The sequence below is a fragment of the Lupinus angustifolius genome, chromosome LG02 (genome assembly GCF_001865875.1).
Source record: "Lupinus angustifolius cultivar Tanjil chromosome LG02, LupAngTanjil_v1.0, whole genome shotgun sequence".
Taxonomy (NCBI): domain Eukaryota; kingdom Viridiplantae; phylum Streptophyta; class Magnoliopsida; order Fabales; family Fabaceae; genus Lupinus; species Lupinus angustifolius.
Genome location: NC_032010.1, coordinates 8266992 through 8286948, shown reverse-complemented (window position 1 = coordinate 8286948; position 19957 = coordinate 8266992). Strand labels below are relative to the sequence as shown.

General features: G+C 35.3%; 1 protein-coding gene across 1 annotated transcript; it reads right to left on the bottom strand.

Annotated features, from left to right (window-relative positions):
* LOC109335092 (vacuolar protein-sorting-associated protein 33 homolog) lies at positions 7021 to 19713 on the bottom strand. Its single transcript, XM_019571164.1, has 22 exons — positions 19512 to 19713; positions 19394 to 19433; positions 18807 to 18887; positions 18165 to 18359; positions 17967 to 18077; positions 17746 to 17811; positions 17441 to 17548; positions 17266 to 17310; positions 16854 to 16910; positions 16414 to 16508; positions 16148 to 16199; positions 15939 to 15995; positions 15502 to 15564; positions 15303 to 15409; positions 14586 to 14708; positions 14330 to 14411; positions 14166 to 14236; positions 13568 to 13648; positions 12770 to 12827; positions 12505 to 12566; positions 12014 to 12107; positions 7021 to 7556 (listed from the first exon to the last, which is right to left on the bottom strand). Exons 1-22 carry the CDS (start codon positions 19562 to 19564, stop codon positions 7467 to 7469), a joined length of 1791 nt encoding a protein of 596 aa, XP_019426709.1. The 5' UTR covers positions 19565 to 19713; the 3' UTR covers positions 7021 to 7466.

Below are 19957 nucleotides of genomic sequence, written 5' to 3'. Positions count from 1 at the left end.
GTATGAATGAGATTTAGCACATTAAAACTACATGCAATACATCATGAACAATATCAACTAAGCATGTTAATCTCTCTTTCGCACACATGCATCTCTCTTCTGCTTATATGATACATTAAATCACGGGAAAAAAATATGTTCTCTAATAGTTTCTAACATTGATATGCAATGCTTCACGTTTCTGCAATTTAACACAATTTATACAAAACGGATTTGGCTCCACAACCCATTTTTTCAGTTATGCAGTTAAAACAGAAAACACCAACTAACACGTTAATCAATTAAAACTCGGAGTTAATCGATTAACCAACATATTTCAATTCATGATTAAATGGTAAACTACTTATATGTTATGCTTGACACCTATACATGTTTTAGCAATTATGTTATGCCTAATATGCACATATAACATGTATGATTAATGCATGAACACATAATAAACTAGATGATATGCCTCATGAATATGATATGTCAACATTTATGGCTTGTGAGACTTGCATCTAGGTTTACCTAACCTAGACACACTAACTAAGGCACACATCTCAGACTACTTAGAAATATAACTCTATTGATATAACCAAGTCTAGATATGACCCTTGAGTTCTAGGCATGTTGATTGTTGAGTCATCTTCAAGCTTTTACTAACTCCTTGTCTTCATCAAAACATCGGCAAAACATTGCTAGTACAATCCTTGACACTTTGCACTTTCAGAGTCAACAACTATAAGTGCATTTTGTCTTTTGTTCTTCATTATCATGTTATACTCTAGAATGATATCCTCCAATAGGGTCTGATGCACCAGCAACAGGGCTTTTATGTAGCATATTAGATTTAATATCCAAACAACCAATTCTAGATGAGCCTTGAAGATTTCACTGCCCACTATCTATGGCCTAGGGTCAGGCCTACATTTCTAGGGGAGGCAGGAGCTAGTGGACCATCTGGTTCTGATGCAGATGATGGTGATGAAGAAATGATGTGGTGATGAGCATATGATGAAAACAACAAAATGTTTCTTTTGTATTCAAGTTATTTATGTTTAAGTAGATATATGTGACTAAGTGTGTAGTTGTTTTTGTTTCAAGTGTGTTTAATTATGTATGTGTTAGTCTGTCTGTATGTAGTAATGTGTTTAATTCAATAAAGTGTGCATGTTTAGAAGAAAATCCAAAAAGAAATCCAATTGTGTTTTCATGCTAGAAAAAAGAATTGTGCAGACCTTGTGAATAGCAAGTGAGTAAGGTTCTGAGTTTGACTTACTTCGGGATGTGGATGCATAAATCAAACACAGACTGAATAGGTTGAATAATGAATAGTTCAATCAAAGGAAGAGAACCTTCAAACTGGTGAGAGTGTGTATCCAAACACAATTGAGTGACTTTGCTGGATTCTATCAATTAGCTTTGCCTGATTTTTGTGTCAATTGCCATTAAGCATGGAATATCATGGAAAATATTAAGGCCTAGTTTAGAAGAGTTAAGCTACAGCCAGAAAGCCAACCCTTATGAATCATGAATCCAATTCTTTGTAGCCCATTTGAGCTAAAAATTTCTTTTTGAAAATCATGCACCCAAGCCATAATGAAATACATCAATTCCCATACCCATGGAGAAAGATCATTAGTGCATATGTTTTTTTCAATTGTTATGTTGGGAAATGGATGAAATTGTGATTTATGTAACTAAGTTGGAAAGTGAATTAGAAATTCTCCTTCTTCAATTATGTGTGAATGATGAGCATGAAGCAATGAAAGGAAATACAAAAATGTGAATCATGCCAAAATAAGTGAAGACTCAAAAGAAAGAGTCAATTGAAGAAGGAGAATCAAAATGGTTAGTAGCATAAGTGATGATTTGGTGAAAGAAAGTGAAAATGGACTTCAAAGTGACAAGTGAAGGAAGTTTGAGTATGAACTAATGGTCTACTGCCTTCTTTGTATCCCAGAAAAACAAAGTTTCTTTGTAGCCAAGCCTCATTACAATCCTATGTCAAGCCCTTGAGATCCTTGATTGAACATGTGTACATGGTATAACTGAAATAAAAGGCAAAGTCAAATTGTATTATTCTAGTAAAGAATTGAGTGAAACACATCACATATGAGCATAAGAGAGTTCCTTTGATTGAATTGAATAGTTATTCTTGCTATCTTGTTTGAACTTGAACTTCATACATATTTTGTAATCACTTGGAACTTGGATCACTATGATCAATCATGAAACATATCTTCTTGAAAACGTTTTACCATGATTCTAGATGATTGATATGATTGGATTAAATTGTTTCAAAATTAGGTTCACTACTTTGTTTGAGTTGAATACATTACTTTGCTTGAGGACAAGCAATATTCTAGGTTTCAGGGAGTTGTTAAGTGTCATGTTGTGAAGGAATTCCATATAATTTTGGGCACTTGTTATGTAGTTATGATAAAAAATGTGCATAACTCTAAAGAATCTAGTCTAATAAGTCTTGCTTAAGAAGCTTACATGTTTTATGTCAATTTCAAGAGAATGAGGATTAGAAAGGATGAAAATTGAAGGAATTTGTGTAAAAGAAGCTCTGGATCTCTTGCCCAAGCCACAGGCTCGCCCAAGCATCAATTTGACCTCTCGCCTGAGTGAGAGGTTGTCGCTCAAGTGACAATTCCCATTTTTGGATGTCAAAATTTTTGTGTGTCTCTCGCCCGAGTGAGAGCACCTCGCTCAAGCGAGAAATACAGATTCAAAACTCTGAATTTCTCGCCCAAGCCATAGTTGTCGCTCAAGCTAGAAGAGTTTCTTAATACTAAAATTTTCTCTATCGCTCGAGCGAGAGGCAAAAATTCTAAATTAGATATAGGCGATTACACGAATGTGAGGGGGTTCCAATCAGTTTAAAGGCACTTTCTTCATACTTTCTAGAGAGAGAAACACGGGAGAGAATGTGGGAATGACTTTAGATCTGGATTTCTTGTATTTTACATCATTCCAATGTTGTAATGCATAGGATGAGTGACTAATTCTCTCTATGTTGGGATTGAAATGTAATCTTCTAACTCTTGTATTCTTGCATTCAATTCGAAAATATATTTTGTTGTTTCATTTTGGAAAGTTTATCCTTTGCTTAATGCTTGATTCTTCTTAATTTCTAGATTCTTGATCTTGGATCCAAGTTTAACTCGGAAGTTAAACATGGAATCGAATCTGGATAATCTTTCTTGATTCATCATTGATCTAGGAATGGACTATGATGTATGAATTGCTTTTACATTAGGTTTAATGCTAGATAATTGATTAAATATCCAAGGAATTGGTGTTTGATGAATTATCTAAGGATTTTGTAATCAAGAAATTGATATAGATGATTTGAAGAAAACATTGCATCAAGATCAATAACTTCACAAGTTTTATAGAATTGAATCTAAAGATTACAAAAAGGAGGAATGATGAAAGTCAATCCCAACCATTTTCATTTTGTTTTAGAAACCCATTTTAAATTAACCATTTTTTATAACCTAAACCAATGAACAATATTATTCCTCAACTTTGTACATATCTACTCAATTTACTATTTTAGAAAATAGTATAGATTCGAATTTCTCTCTGAGGACGATATCTCGGTATTTACCGGTTTTGTTACTTGAACGATACGATTCACTTGTCATACCAAAAAGACCAACATCTGGTAGAAAAAAGAAAATTAGGAACAAGTGTGGTCATATAACGACATTACAAAAAGATAAGGCACCTAAATTCGGATACTCACCAACCTCCGCCTCGAAAGCATGATCACCTTGGACTAGCTTATAACATGCTATAACCCGACCTGCCTCTATCCAAGACAGGATTTCATCTGCCACCTCACGTTCCCAATCATCCTGCTAATTGTAGGAGAAACTGAAAGACTTGGCAAGCTTTTGATGGATCCCCCCGTCCCAAGAAAACGGAAAATGGGGCTGACCATTAGGGTCATACGCCCAAGTATGTCGGGTACCCTGCACCTCCACCCGGAAGAACCCATTCTTCCGGTTCTTCATAGACCCCTCAAACGGTTGGAAGAGGGCACAACCATTTCTGGATTGGAGCAACGTCTAGCCCCAACGGCCTGCGTCATTCTCGTCTTTGTTGGAACTGTGACCAACCCGGAACATCCAGAAGAAGAGACGAAGGGTGCAAGGTTGCTCAATGACCTCACAAAATATCTTGAATGCTTGGATAAAACCTCATGAGTTGGGGTTGAGTTTTGAAGGGGCCACTTGAAGGTGTTGCAACACCTTGACGTACCACCCATCAAAGGGTATCCTCACCCCAATCTGTCGGCAGACGTATTCGTACATGTAGAAGCTTCACCGGTTCTTATTCTCCAAGAAGATATCTTGGAAAACCCGCTCCCGGTCAGAGAGACCGTACCATAAAATGTCATTTGTCGGACGAGTGAGGACATCTACAGTTGGGCGCTTATCCGTAGAATAGAAGGAGATAGTGCCCAAGACTTCACAATCCACCCACCAGTAAGTAGATTTTGGACCCACCATCTCCTCTAGGATGGTAAATTGGTCAGCACGGTTAGTGATGTTCCTCCTCGTGAGCAACCTGTCACTAGAAGAAGTGTCAGATTCCAAGTTGGACGTGTCATCCAAGACCGGACCCCACTTCTTGTGAAAAGTTGCCCGGTCTAACAATGCAACCTCATTCTCGCTCCTCTTCTTCCTTAGCTCCTGAAATAGGGAAGGAAATGAAGTTTGATGTGGTCTCCTCCAGGCGGACCGACTATTACCCGAGGAAGAGTTGAGACGGGCTCGCCTTTGGTGACAGGTCGCGAACATAGTAAAAATGGGTGGAGGTCCGGACAAGACCTCCAACTCGTCGGAACTAGATTCTTCACTGGTCATAGCACGAAAATAAATAAATAGGAAAGGGGAGAGAAATTACTGAGTGTTAGGATGAGAGTTCTGGATGAAAAGGAAATTCACTTGTCCGGATTCAGGAGACGATGCAAGCTCGGCAAGAAGATTTCAAAAAGAAAGGATAATGAAAGGGGAAGGAGAAGATCCCCTATTTATAGGGGAGGGCCTAGGCCCAAACCTCCCCAAAGCCCAACCCCAGGGGCACATCCACCCGTACAATATCACTCGAGAACGATCCAACGGTGACTCGAAAACCAAAGTAGGAAATCTCAAACGAACAAGCGCGTCAATTAGACACCTGAGGCCTCCAAATGAAACGTTCTTAACCTCCATGTGCTAGGCAAGGAAAGATAGGTATCATGACCTACCCCTACACCTAAATGCTACCCGAACCCATCACATCGGATTGTCTTGAGTCTAGCAGCCTGCCCCACCTTCGGCCGCCCTAATAAACTGAGGGCAAATGTTCCACCCCGGATAAATTTGGGTTGTTCCTAGCTCGTCTTGGGCACATACCCAAACTGAGTATCTCTTGTTCACCCGCCTAGGGCGGACCAAATCCACTATAGGTACCATAAATGCCTATGATTCATCATTAATGCATCTCTGACCTCACCATTAATGCGTCACTAACTCTCATTTAATGCGAGCTGACATTCCACCTATCACGCCGCCAACAAATTCTACCTGCCCCCCGACAAAGTGACAATTGCATACCTGCAGGATGGTTAAGAACAACCCAACATATCCTCATTGTACCCACCATGTATTAACCAATGGCCATACTCCACATCAGCCGCTCTAAACTCTACAAAAAGAAGATCCCCATACAAGAAGTATGATTAATTCTCATTCCCTCATTTATTACTTGCATTCATTGCTATTGCTCTAACTTCTCTCTTATTTACTTTCATTCTCTCTCTAGAAAACTACATACTGACTTGATCGTTGGAGAACATTTTCAAATACTTTCATTGGCGGGATAGACAGCATTCCGACCAAGACTTCAGATCACTTCAACTCAATCGGGCACTTGATTCCCACCATACTCGTTCAATACAAAAGAACAATAATAATGAACAGAATATAAATTGAAAGTATACAACATGATCCCTTGAGACACAACATTACTAAATTGAAAGTATGCAACAAAAAATTCTTCTTGTATACATGTATTACTAAATTGAAAGAGTGACCAATAAGGTGCTAGTTTAGTGGTAAGATTCACTAGATTACTACAAAAATCAAAAGGTCAAGTGTTTGATTCTTATGAGCGATACTCGTTAGTGGAGACAATCACACACCTTAAAATGGATTAGTTTCTTACCTATAAGATGATGCGATACCTTGGTAGTGTAATTTTTTTTTTTTAAAAGAATGAAGGTTGCGTGCCAATGGAAACAATGATCTGCTTACTGCTTCAGTTTGTGGCAGTAGTATAATGGAGTTTTTGGTGTTTTAGTTAGTATTATAATAATAATGAACAAAGTAATGCATAATTATGTGTTTATTATTAGAAACATTGAGTATTGTGCTCAATTTTGTTTTATCTAAAGGTAAATGTGATTATCAATCAATTATTGTGGTTGTTACTGATTGAATGTCAATAATTATCAGAAACTGTCTTAAGAATAATTATGGTTAGTTAGTTGCAAAATAAATGTGGAGTAGGAATAATGTATTGCTGAGGTTCGTATTTTTTAACTAGTTGCCATTTTGTATTGTACATGTTATTGCTGGACTGACATTTTAAGATGCTTAGTAGTGGGTGAGAATTGACGCAATAATATTGATGAAAAAATGATTTATTGTTGGAAATCAAAATTTTACTAATGGTGGGGTTTACCAAAATAAATTTTATAAACTCTTCTGAAGCCCCAAGAATCCTATATATGCAAGAACATGGTTGAGGAAGTACAAAACTAATTCTTTTGGCTCTTCTATGATTTGGAATAGAGATTACCTTTTATAAATCAGATTGCCTTAATATTTTTTTGGCTGTACCCCAAGAAATTAAGGTACCTTTTGAAATGTAATGTCAGTCACCTCCTTTCACGGTTTGTTATCAATTAAGCTTACTAGGACTGTGGTTACACAATCTTCTAAAAGTATGTTTTTTAAACAAAAATTCAAGAAGGATTTCAAAATGTAGAATGAACATTGCCACTTCAATTTTGTATATTCAACCAAAATAAACAATAACGCAATGCTAAATAAAAGTAGACAAACCCATTATACATACAACACTCAATCATTTGTCACAAACAAGCAAAAATAACCCTCAAAATATTTTGTACCCAAGTAACAAAAAAATAGCCCTCAAACTATAAGTTTGGATAGTTCCTTCCCAGGGCTAGGTTCCTATCCTCCCCCAATTATGAATCACCCCACTTACAAAATCAACATTGGGAGATTTTATAGCACCAATTAAGTTTTCGTCAGTATCAGTTTGGCAACATCATAGAAAAACTCCTTTAGGCATAGCATTGGTTTGGCATGATTTCATCAACTGAGATAAACTCACCTCCCTAAACCAAGAGAAAGGTACTCATGATGATAAACTGAAAATATTACACTCTTTAATCAACCCACCTTTTCCATAAATGTTTCAATCAAGGTTTGGCCATTGACTATTTTTGTTGTTGCAATGATCAAATCATATGCCATGCCTTCCTGCAAAACAAACCACATTAAGAATTAGGAGAAAGGAACCAAAAAGGAAAAGATTTAGACCCAAATTCTGGTCAATTGGATAAAGTGAGATAAAAGGAAGGAAAGAGTAATTAAACTTTCCAGTGAAAAACATAAATGGAGTTGTCCAATAATGAACATGTTCAATATCATATGGTAAACACATAACAAAACAAACATGTTATTTCTTTATGTATTTCACACGGCCATGCTGTTGGAAATAAGATTTGAACACTAGGACACTTGAAAATATATTTTCCCTAATTTTGTGTTCTCGAGGTCCTTATTTTGAAAGGAGTAACATACAAACATGTTTATCCCTATTTTTTGGTATTACTAAGGGTATCCCTTCACCTTTTGGATAAAGAACTAATCTCTTTCGGGGTGCGTGGCTGCCCTCCCAACAAGTGTCGCTATCAGGAATCGAACTTTTGACATTTTGATCTTTCTGGGGATCAAGCGGTGCCTTATGCTACTGGACCAAAGCCTTGTTGGTTGTTCATCCCTATTTTGAAGGCATTAAAGGGTGGTCCAGTGTATGAGGCTCTGCTATTTTGAAGACATTAATTATCATAAAACCATGTTTTCTTAAGTCCAAAATTGTACTCTTTCCCTTATTTATTTCTCAAAAAACATGTCTCCTACAGACGCTCTTATAATTATTTGCTTCTCTCCCAACATGTCCAGTCTCCTCCAACAAAGAGACTTTTTTCCTACTGGGGTGGCATGAATAATCCAGTCTAGATCCTCTCAGAACCAAATTTGGTTTAAGCACTTAGTCCAGTTTTATGGGCATACGTCTTATACAGTTTCCTTATGGTGAACTAGCTTTAGGGCAACGATCTTATCAGCTTCTAATGTTTCCTTCCAGTGTCATCCATATTGAGAATCACTCCATTGCATGTTTGACCTCTTCTTGAGAACCAAAGCTTATCCACCATCTCCGTAGTTTTTCTACTAGGAGTTCCGATGTTTCAAGTTCCTAACCTCAACCAGTTAAGCTAGCTTACCTGCGCTCCCTCATCATTTTTTTGGTACTACCAAGGGTATCCCCTCACCTTTTTGGGTAAGGAACTAATCCCTTTCAGTGTTCATGGTTGCCCCTCCCAACAAGTGTCGCTCCTAGGAATCGAACTCTCGACCTTGGGGATCCAATGGGGCCATACATCACTAGACCAACGCCTTGTTGCTTGCTCCCTCGTCATTTGAGACCCTTTCAGAAGTTCCATGTATCATAGAGAAATGTATCAACAACTCATCAGTGAGCCTAGAACTCTCTAAGAGTGAGTTCGGAAAACAATTTTTAGGAATTGATTTCTTTTTTAAATTTTTTGTTTAGGAAGTTATAGAATAGCAATTTTAACTTCAGAAAGATACAGCTTATTACAATCTTCAAAAGCAAGCTGCTAGGCCACACAAATTTACTATCAGAGAAGTCTGCCTACCTGATAGTATTTTATAGACCAATAGTCATATTCTGATAATTTACTTTTAAATTATAGCAATAATTGTATCAGTTAACACGGTGCATTGTGGACATTCAAAAACAGGCAACAGTTAACACACCTGAGCGCTGAGAAATCGAAGTGCAGAAATCTCTGCAAAGGTAACACCCCCAACAAAAACAACAAGCACCAGGGCACGCCTTCCATCAGCTACCCTGAAATATGCAAAGAGTCAGAAAGAAAAAAGTTAATTGGCAAAATTATAAGATTTCATCAAACACCAATCTCAAACATAAGCCACCCCCGTTCACATAGCCATCCCTTTCAAGAACCTAGTCACCAAAAACTATAGACAGATGAAATGTGGTCACCTGGGCAAGAGGCTAAGGTACATCTTCCATAAGTAATAGATTGTGGATAAAATAAAGTATATATAGCAAGATCTATCCGAGCCTTGTTGAAAGATATAATGTTAAATTGTTTATCTTAGTGACTTAGCAGAGACATTTACATGAAATAGTAAGCATTGAATGATATTTATATAGTATTACTATATTGATGATAAAAAAGGAAAAACAAATTTCTAGAAAACTAGCACACACAAAAACATACTTAGCTATACTGGTAGAAGCCCCTGATAAAGTGTCAAATGATGGGCTATTTGAGAATCCACCCTGCACAAGCAATAGAGCAAGCAAAACTCAATATAACTAGGAAGAGAGATGAACCAAATATTAATGAGGATTGAGGATGTAATTTTGATTTAAAAGCAGTATAAGAACTTGGAAATATGAAATGAGAAAGCACATCCAGTAAGAGTTGACAATTATAATATGAATTGCAGTATTTTCAGTAGGTCAACTTGATAGGTACTAACCCTCTTTGTTTCTAAATGAGGTCCTGGCAGCAGTTTCAAGATTTCTTCAACAGGACGCCTAAAAGATCAATTATCACAATCAATATTGCATGTGGTCAACTACCAATCTCACGTTAATTACCCAAACATAAGATTTCACCTTAAGATTTAATGCAATTAATTAACCCAGTGAATACATCTTCTGAAGTAAAAGAAAATGTATTGCATGTAATAATACAACAAAAGTGAAATGTGAAGCTTTGGATAAGTAAAAGCTGAGATACTGTAATTAGGTAGAAACAACTGTTTATTATCCATCAGCTTTCAATTCTTGAATCAGGCAAGGAGCTGAGCAACAATGATACTGCATTCAACTGAACACAATTACATTGGAATTGACCCTCGACTGAGAGCAATACACGGGAATATGTGCTAACAATGACATATCATCTATGGAGCTTTTCCTATTAAGTTACCTGTTGATAATACTACTGGATTCTTTTTGTGCATAGAATATGAAATTCTAATTAGGATGATTCTCCAATCCCTACTATTTAGGAATTTGACTACTGTATTATATCTAATCTAAATCAAAGAGGCTAAGAGAAAATTCTTGACCATTTCAGAAACATCTCTCAACTTCATCAAATTTCAATATATCTAATGCAAAGCATATAAAATGTACTGCAGTGAGTACCATGTACAGGAATGTGATTGTTGGCGTCTTTGAACCAAAGAACTAGGAGTTAAGAAAGTTAATTGACATGCTCAACAAGAACTATGAAGACCATTAGTATTAGTATAGAGATTTAGATTTACCATCCAGATCGAATGGCATGCTGGACTAGACGAATGCTCAGTGGTGCATATCCGGAGAAGACATAAGAAATATCATTGGGGCTGTCCAAGTTGGAAATCATTTTAAGCGTTAGTAAAGGACAATAATAACTCGATAACCAGAATATTGCATAATAGTAGTTTGTCGATAATGATGATTTAAAAGTCCCCCGAGACTTTTGCAAGAACATCATGCATACATCTTCTGATGAACCATGCACTAATGCACCAAGACAAATTAAAAAACTACAAATGCAAGATGTGTCATCATTTTTACTACAAAACAAATTTATGTGAACACCAAGGATATTCTTGTAGTGCAGGTAGCCAGAAAAAAGGGCAAGGAAGGCTAGAAATCTAGGAAAGGAAATTGCTGCAACAAAAATTGACCTTAACAGAGGCAGACATAGAGAAATGACTTTTGGGATGTGCGGTTCTGCATTTTCTACATTTCACAATGCACTAATATGTATACCTATTACCATGTTTCTACAGGAGATTTGAATTATGTCATGGACTTTATACAAAATTAAAAAAACATATAAAGGTTTATAGATGACATCATCTAGAAGGAAATTACTTGGCTGTATCAGTATCTTCAACCACAAGCTGCAGAGCACGTTTTATAGTAGGCCAATTGCTTTTTGTCTCCTAAAAGGTTCACATGCAAAATGAGGAGTTAATCAGGAATACATTTAAAAATAAATCCTTTTGTATGTATAAGTAAACAGGTGATGCATATACCTGCTTTTTAAAGAGTCCAGCTTTCTCTAAATTATTTAGCGTTGCTATGTGCTCAAATCCATAGCTGTGAAGTAGTTAGTGTTCATGGTTGCCCCTCCCAACAAGTGTCGCTCCTAGGAATCGAACTCTCGACCTTGGGGATCCAATGGGGCCATACATCACTAGACCAACGCCTTGTTGCTTGCTCCCTCGTCATTTGAGACCCTTTCAGAAGTTCCATGTATCATAGAGAAATGTATCAACAACTCATCAGTGAGCCTAGAACTCTCTAAGAGTGAGTTCGGAAAACAATTTTTAGGAATTGATTTCTTTTTTAAATTTTTTGTTTAGGAAGTTATAGAATAGCAATTTTAACTTCAGAAAGATACAGCTTATTACAATCTTCAAAAGCAAGCTGCTAGGCCACACAAATTTACTATCAGAGAAGTCTGCCTACCTGATAGTATTTTATAGACCAATAGTCATATTCTGATAATTTACTTTTAAATTATAGCAATAATTGTATCAGTTAACACGGTGCATTGTGGACATTCAAAAACAGGCAACAGTTAACACACCTGAGCGCTGAGAAATCGAAGTGCAGAAATCTCTGCAAAGGTAACACCCCCAACAAAAACAACAAGCACCAGGGCACGCCTTCCATCAGCTACCCTGAAATATGCAAAGAGTCAGAAAGAAAAAAGTTAATTGGCAAAATTATAAGATTTCATCAAACACCAATCTCAAACATAAGCCACCCCCGTTCACATAGCCATCCCTTTCAAGAACCTAGTCACCAAAAACTATAGACAGATGAAATGTGGTCACCTGGGCAAGAGGCTAAGGTACATCTTCCATAAGTAATAGATTGTGGATAAAATAAAGTATATATAGCAAGATCTATCCGAGCCTTGTTGAAAGATATAATGTTAAATTGTTTATCTTAGTGACTTAGCAGAGACATTTACATGAAATAGTAAGCATTGAATGATATTTATATAGTATTACTATATTGATGATAAAAAAGGAAAAACAAATTTCTAGAAAACTAGCACACACAAAAACATACTTAGCTATACTGGTAGAAGCCCCTGATAAAGTGTCAAATGATGGGCTATTTGAGAATCCACCCTGCACAAGCAATAGAGCAAGCAAAACTCAATATAACTAGGAAGAGAGATGAACCAAATATTAATGAGGATTGAGGATGTAATTTTGATTTAAAAGCAGTATAAGAACTTGGAAATATGAAATGAGAAAGCACATCCAGTAAGAGTTGACAATTATAATATGAATTGCAGTATTTTCAGTAGGTCAACTTGATAGGTACTAACCCTCTTTGTTTCTAAATGAGGTCCTGGCAGCAGTTTCAAGATTTCTTCAACAGGACGCCTAAAAGATCAATTATCACAATCAATATTGCATGTGGTCAACTACCAATCTCACGTTAATTACCCAAACATAAGATTTCACCTTAAGATTTAATGCAATTAATTAACCCAGTGAATACATCTTCTGAAGTAAAAGAAAATGTATTGCATGTAATAATACAACAAAAGTGAAATGTGAAGCTTTGGATAAGTAAAAGCTGAGATACTGTAATTAGGTAGAAACAACTGTTTATTATCCATCAGCTTTCAATTCTTGAATCAGGCAAGGAGCTGAGCAACAATGATACTGCATTCAACTGAACACAATTACATTGGAATTGACCCTCGACTGAGAGCAATACACGGGAATATGTGCTAACAATGACATATCATCTATGGAGCTTTTCCTATTAAGTTACCTGTTGATAATACTACTGGATTCTTTTTGTGCATAGAATATGAAATTCTAATTAGGATGATTCTCCAATCCCTACTATTTAGGAATTTGACTACTGTATTATATCTAATCTAAATCAAAGAGGCTAAGAGAAAATTCTTGACCATTTCAGAAACATCTCTCAACTTCATCAAATTTCAATATATCTAATGCAAAGCATATAAAATGTACTGCAGTGAGTACCATGTACAGGAATGTGATTGTTGGCGTCTTTGAACCAAAGAACTAGGAGTTAAGAAAGTTAATTGACATGCTCAACAAGAACTATGAAGACCATTAGTATTAGTATAGAGATTTAGATTTACCATCCAGATCGAATGGCATGCTGGACTAGACGAATGCTCAGTGGTGCATATCCGGAGAAGACATAAGAAATATCATTGGGGCTGTCCAAGTTGGAAATCATTTTAAGCGTTAGTAAAGGACAATAATAACTCGATAACCAGAATATTGCATAATAGTAGTTTGTCGATAATGATGATTTAAAAGTCCCCCGAGACTTTTGCAAGAACATCATGCATACATCTTCTGATGAACCATGCACTAATGCACCAAGACAAATTAAAAAACTACAAATGCAAGATGTGTCATCATTTTTACTACAAAACAAATTTATGTGAACACCAAGGATATTCTTGTAGTGCAGGTAGCCAGAAAAAAGGGCAAGGAAGGCTAGAAATCTAGGAAAGGAAATTGCTGCAACAAAAATTGACCTTAACAGAGGCAGACATAGAGAAATGACTTTTGGGATGTGCGGTTCTGCATTTTCTACATTTCACAATGCACTAATATGTATACCTATTACCATGTTTCTACAGGAGATTTGAATTATGTCATGGACTTTATACAAAATTAAAAAAACATATAAAGGTTTATAGATGACATCATCTAGAAGGAAATTACTTGGCTGTATCAGTATCTTCAACCACAAGCTGCAGAGCACGTTTTATAGTAGGCCAATTGCTTTTTGTCTCCTAAAAGGTTCACATGCAAAATGAGGAGTTAATCAGGAATACATTTAAAAATAAATCCTTTTGTATGTATAAGTAAACAGGTGATGCATATACCTGCTTTTTAAAGAGTCCAGCTTTCTCTAAATTATTTAGCGTTGCTATGTGCTCAAATCCATAGCTGTGAAGTAGTTCTCTCCTAAATTGTTACAAATATACAAGAAAACACTAAGTACACGAAAATAAAATCTGCTAGTATATTGTATGAAAGTCAAAATGGGGAAAATAGTGGGTTAGCCATTCCCACAGATCTAACAAACGTAACAAAATGAGAAAGGAACAGGGTAAAGGATCCAGAATCATGCAAGCTTGCCTCAAGTAGTCAAAATGTTTCTTTGGCAACCCAGAATTAGTGACAGAAAATAGGATTAGAAGCCGTAGAACTGTTATTAAAGGCTCCTGCTTCTGGATCATTTCTTCAATATACTCAAAGCATCTGCATAGCACATATATGAACTAACATCAGTTTCATAATTCATATTATAAAAACTTAAGCTAAGAACATGACGCAATCTGAGAACCATCATGCATCACCAGCCAGTCAACTGCACTGTGCAAACAGTGACCGAGATAAGAGTGCCGCATTAGTTGAGTTTTTTTTGCAAATCAAACCACTGATGCTCTAAGTTCATTTCCAAGTAATTTAAAATCCATTTGCAAAGTATAAGATGCTTCATCAGCATAATATATAAGAAGCTTTAAATGTTTGAAACAGTGGGATATCTATCTGGAGAAGTTATTTGTCATAAGTACTACCACAAGTTCCCAGCTTGAGCAATTAAGTACATGTCAGCAATTGGTATTTGTTACCAAATATGGTATGGAATTTATGTTTTGCACAAACAAAAATTTTAGGCAAGCAAGTCAAAAACAAGTGGCCATAGCCAGAAGGCCAGGACCAATTAACCCATCACAAACTTTAGCAAATGGCCACCACCAAAACACAGGATAGCCGAGTAGAGAAATTATATTAATTTGAAATGTAGACTACTGCCCAACATTTTAAGCTCTGCTGGCAAAATTAACTCACATGTCATAACTTTCAGACTCAACAATCGTATGTTCCATATCAAGCTTCCCAAGAAATGAAGGCTTTGATGTGAATTTTGTCAGATGCTGAGCGAGATTTATGTGTCTCTGTGAAAATAATTTAAAGCATAATATGAATTGGTACTCACTGTGGCAATTCTTTTAATGATATGTCAACACTACAACAAAGATGTTCTTACAGTTATCTCTGGCAAGGAGTTAAGCTTTTTCACAAAGTCCTTCAACTCAGAAACTGACTGTGTCTGGTTCATGGAAAGCAATATATTAGAAAGGCATTACAAATCCATTTTAATTTTCCAAAAGTTATAAAAACTTCTTTAAGTACATTTTGAAATTTTAATGCATGTGCATCTAACTCAAGCAGTAATGTGTATAATCCTTAAATCTGGTATTAATCAAGCATGCACACAACTGTATAATTAACTTGTACAGATAAAGCATAGCAGTAAAACTAGCTGAAAACTTGGTGTATTTGATCTCTAAAGAAGGAAAAGGAAACAACGGGATTTCAGTGTATTCGATGAGATTACTTGAACGTGAAAAATGGGTTTTGAAACAGTTATTTTTGCAAAATGGACAGTAAAATCAATGTCCAGGTATGCGACCATCTACTTACAGTAGTTGTCATCTCTGTGTAGTCTTGCTTCATGGATGTAGCTTTTTGACGCAAAATCTGCAATACTGAGGATAGCAACTGAGAAAATAGAACTACAGTGATAACGATCATTTTAATAAATACCCATCTCTCTGCCCTTGTTTGTGTGAAAAAGAGTGGATGTTAACTATTAAGATATAAGTATGATACATATAGTAAAAAAAGTCAACCTGGACAACAATTTCAAAGTTGAGATCCCGTATCTCCTTAAAAAGCTTGTCACTAGCACAGACCATGCAAGTAAATGTTATTCCAAAAAAATATTCTGAGCAAAATGGAAATGAAACAGAAGAGCTAGCATGAATATTAGAGAAAGCAACCTACTCCTGAACTCGAGGATTGGAAGAGTAACAAAAAACACTATATAAATCAATCTTCTGATAGAAAAAACAATGTCATCGCTTCACCAAATACAGAAAATGAAAAAATAATTTACCTTGAATTAAGTGGAACTTTAGTTTTTTTCCCTTCTTGTTGAAGACCCATAATAGATGCATCAAGCTCTACAGAACCATTGCTGACATGCAGAAACTGCAATTATACATATTCAGTAAAACAAAATAAAATAACGCGCCATTTTAACACTATTTACATAGTGCAATAATATTTTTGTCAAGACCAACTCATAATACAATAGTCCATGAAGCCTGTATACAACCCTAAAACTCATTGGACAAAACACTGAAATATGCATTACGAAAATTTCCATATTCTAACTTATAATATTACAAAGAAATAAAGGGAAAGAAATTATTAGGCTGGCCAAATTGTTTAGGGAATATTCTCAACAGAAAATCCTGACCAAATAAAAAGGTAATAAACTCTTGTGCAAATTTATTCATTCAAAAGAGCTAGACTAATTCTGTGTTAACTTGCCTCATCAAGTAGCCCCTCGTATGTTAACTGGGAACACAAAGGAGTAACCATGTCCACCTGCATCCAAAGCGTGCATATTTTCAGTGACAATCATTTATGTCAACACCACTTGTATCCAAATAATTGGAATGGTAGGACCTTAACAAGATATGAAACTTAAAGTGCAAATGGAAAATTAAGCATGGATATAGCAAGTATTCATTCATTCAACTTCCCATTTTGTAATCTCATATTCTCATTTATGGACAAAATCTTGAATTAACATTTTTTATGAATTAAAGAGATATCTGCAGGACATGCTCTATTTTAGAAGTAATGAAAAAAAATTACACAGTGCAGAAGCACCAAGTAGAAAATCCCAAAAGACGCTAAAAATTATGAATAAGACAGATGGGTCGAAAACAGGACATACCTCTCTATCCAAAAGGATTACTGTATTTATCTCTGGCATTGCAGTCTGTACAAAAAAAGAGCGAATAATCAGAGGATTGTACTGCGCATTTTAAATTAAATAAGCTTTAATAACTTCAGTTTTTTTCTGCTACACTAATCAACTTGAAGAGAAAAGCAGACTAGAGCATGATTACATCAGATGAGTTAACCGGCTCCTCAGTTTGCATTCGGTTTAGGATGTCTGCAACACGGACAGATGCTTTTCCTTTTGCCCTCACATTTGGTATCACTCCAAAAGAAAACTACAGGATATAGTGATTGCAACACAGAAATGAAAAGTTTAAGTAAGAGAACACACTGATCAGAGTAATTTCATATGATCATATTTCAGATAACAATTCTATTGGATTATCTGCTTTTTGTTTGATGTTGATTGTTATAATTCTAAAGCTTCCTTTCCTTGTTTCAAAAATATACAGCATTATGTATTCAAAAGAACCTCAAGTTTGTGAATGGCTTTTGCAATATGCCAAAGTGAGCCTGTATCACCATCAACTTGGCATTCCTACCACAAAGAGAAGGCAAACAAAGATAAGAGGTAGTAATTAGTCAAAGCAAATACTAAATGCAAGAGAATTCCAAAGCCAACAAATTATAACAATATAAAAGACTAAAGAAACTCAACAAATATATCAGCATGAGTAGTAATATCCAACATACTTTGTAAGCAAGATCAAGCTCAAACGATAGTACATCCTCATCCATTGGTACAATGTACAAGGGATATTCCCCTATTGTGATCAATTGATGTAATTTCTCTTCCTCGAGAACCTGAAAAAGAAAATTAACTATTTATAATGATAGATATAAAAATATCGCATTTTAACGGAGATGGATTCATTTCCAAGGAAAACTTACTTTCTCACAAGCAACAGTGCGACGGGGGACAAAATAAACATGATATTCTCTTTGCAATCCTTTTGAAACATCATTTTGAATATTTGAACATATGAATCTCATCAAATTAGGCTGAGAGCGCACAAGGTAAACCACTTTGCTGCAGTCAGTTTGAACTGGGTCAGCTGAAAGATGACGCAATTCAACTCCATGCTCCTGTTTGTTAGTTAGATGTGACTTCTCAATTGTAAATTAAAAAAGAACAGGTATTGATGAGGCATGGATATTTGACATGTGAGATAAGAAATATGAATTTAATCAAAATCAATTATACAACTAATCATCATTTGTATTGTATTCAGATGTAGGCAGAAAAATTTGCAACATAAGTTTTACAGGATTTAATTATGATGTACTGTTAGGGTATAGGTTTTTTATACTAACATTAATCATGCATTGTCACATCCTGAAAAATAATTAACTCTTCTAATAAGAATCCTAAAAGTCCACGCATATGGTGATATATGATTGGTTGCTAGTTTAAAAAACTTTACACTAACGATACATCAGAATTAAACTCATTTTTGGGGATTGATTTTCTACAAATAAACAAAACTTGGTAAATAACTAAGGGCAAGGTAATAATAATTTGGAGAAAAATGCCTTGAGAAGTGATGTCTGTATGATGAGGGAGAGAGAGTCCCCAAGCTTCTGATCTATCACCAAACACTTCTTTCCTCGAATCTACAAGAAGACAAGATAAAATCACAAACATCTATTCATCTAGTCCATGTTCAGTGCCACCATAATAATTGCAAAGCTTAAACCAAAATAAATGGAATAATTGAAATTTAAGCAATCATTTGTTTAAGCTTTTCTCATAAATAAAAGTGATTATTTTGATCAAAGAAAATCATTTCAGACAATTTTGATAAAAGAAAACGATTTCAAATAACTTTAGTTTGGTTGAGCTTTCACAAAAAAGCAGAAGCTGCAAAAAAATTAGGCTTAAAGAAACTGATTCTAAAAACTGATTTCTCAAGAAGCTGAAAAATATAGCTTCTCGTGAAGAAAGCTAAATTTCATTTTTCTACAACAACAAAAAATTATTTGCGAATAAAGCTTAGACAAATGGGAATGCATCAAATTCTAAAAAAATCACTTTTCAAAGCCTAGACAAACTGGCCATTAATTTGATTTAAAATAACAGCAAAACAGAACAAAAATTGGTGGAATTAAGAATCGCTTACATGTTTGAGAATGTTAACAAGCTCCTTCTGAGACTGTTCCCTGAATTGAACAAAAAATAACAATTATGGTTAACAAATTTGAAGGTTAAAAGGAAATTGTGCAGAATGAAAAAATTACCGAATGGATGTGAGATTAAGAGGGGCGTTGTCTAGGTTGGGAATTTGAGCCATTCTGAAATCTGATTTGTATGATACTACTCGTTATGAATTATAATCGCGCGAATCACAGTCCCATATCTTCTTTAACTATGAAAATCAGAGAGGTCAAATGAAAACTCATCATAAACCGGTTTATGTATGGGATTGTATATGTCAAATTTCGTTTCTGTATCAAAATATTTCATCTTTTTCAAACCTTATTGTTAAAATAATTGAGTCATATTTGCATATAATAATATTTATTCTTACTAGTGTGTATAGGTACTTCGTGCCTGCCGGCGAATATTGTGTCATACTACATATCCAAATTTTATATATTTCATTTTTTGAATTAAAATGTATTTGTTGTGTTCGGTGTACTTTATATTTTTTTTTATGTTTAATTTAAGATGAGATATGTGGTTA

Coding starts and splice junctions, on each gene's coding strand:
- LOC109335092 (XM_019571164.1), bottom strand. CDS start 19,564: ATGGCTCAAATTCCCAACCTAGACAACGCCCCTCTTAATCTCACATCC. Junction 16,200..16,413: donor AAAGTTCCACTTAATTCAAG/GTAAATTATTTT, acceptor GGTCTGTGCTAG/TGACAAGCTTTTTAAGGAGA. Junction 7,557..12,013: donor TTCGATTTCTCAGCGCTCAG/GTGTGTTAACTG, acceptor TTTGTTTTGCAG/GAAGGCATGGCATATGATTT.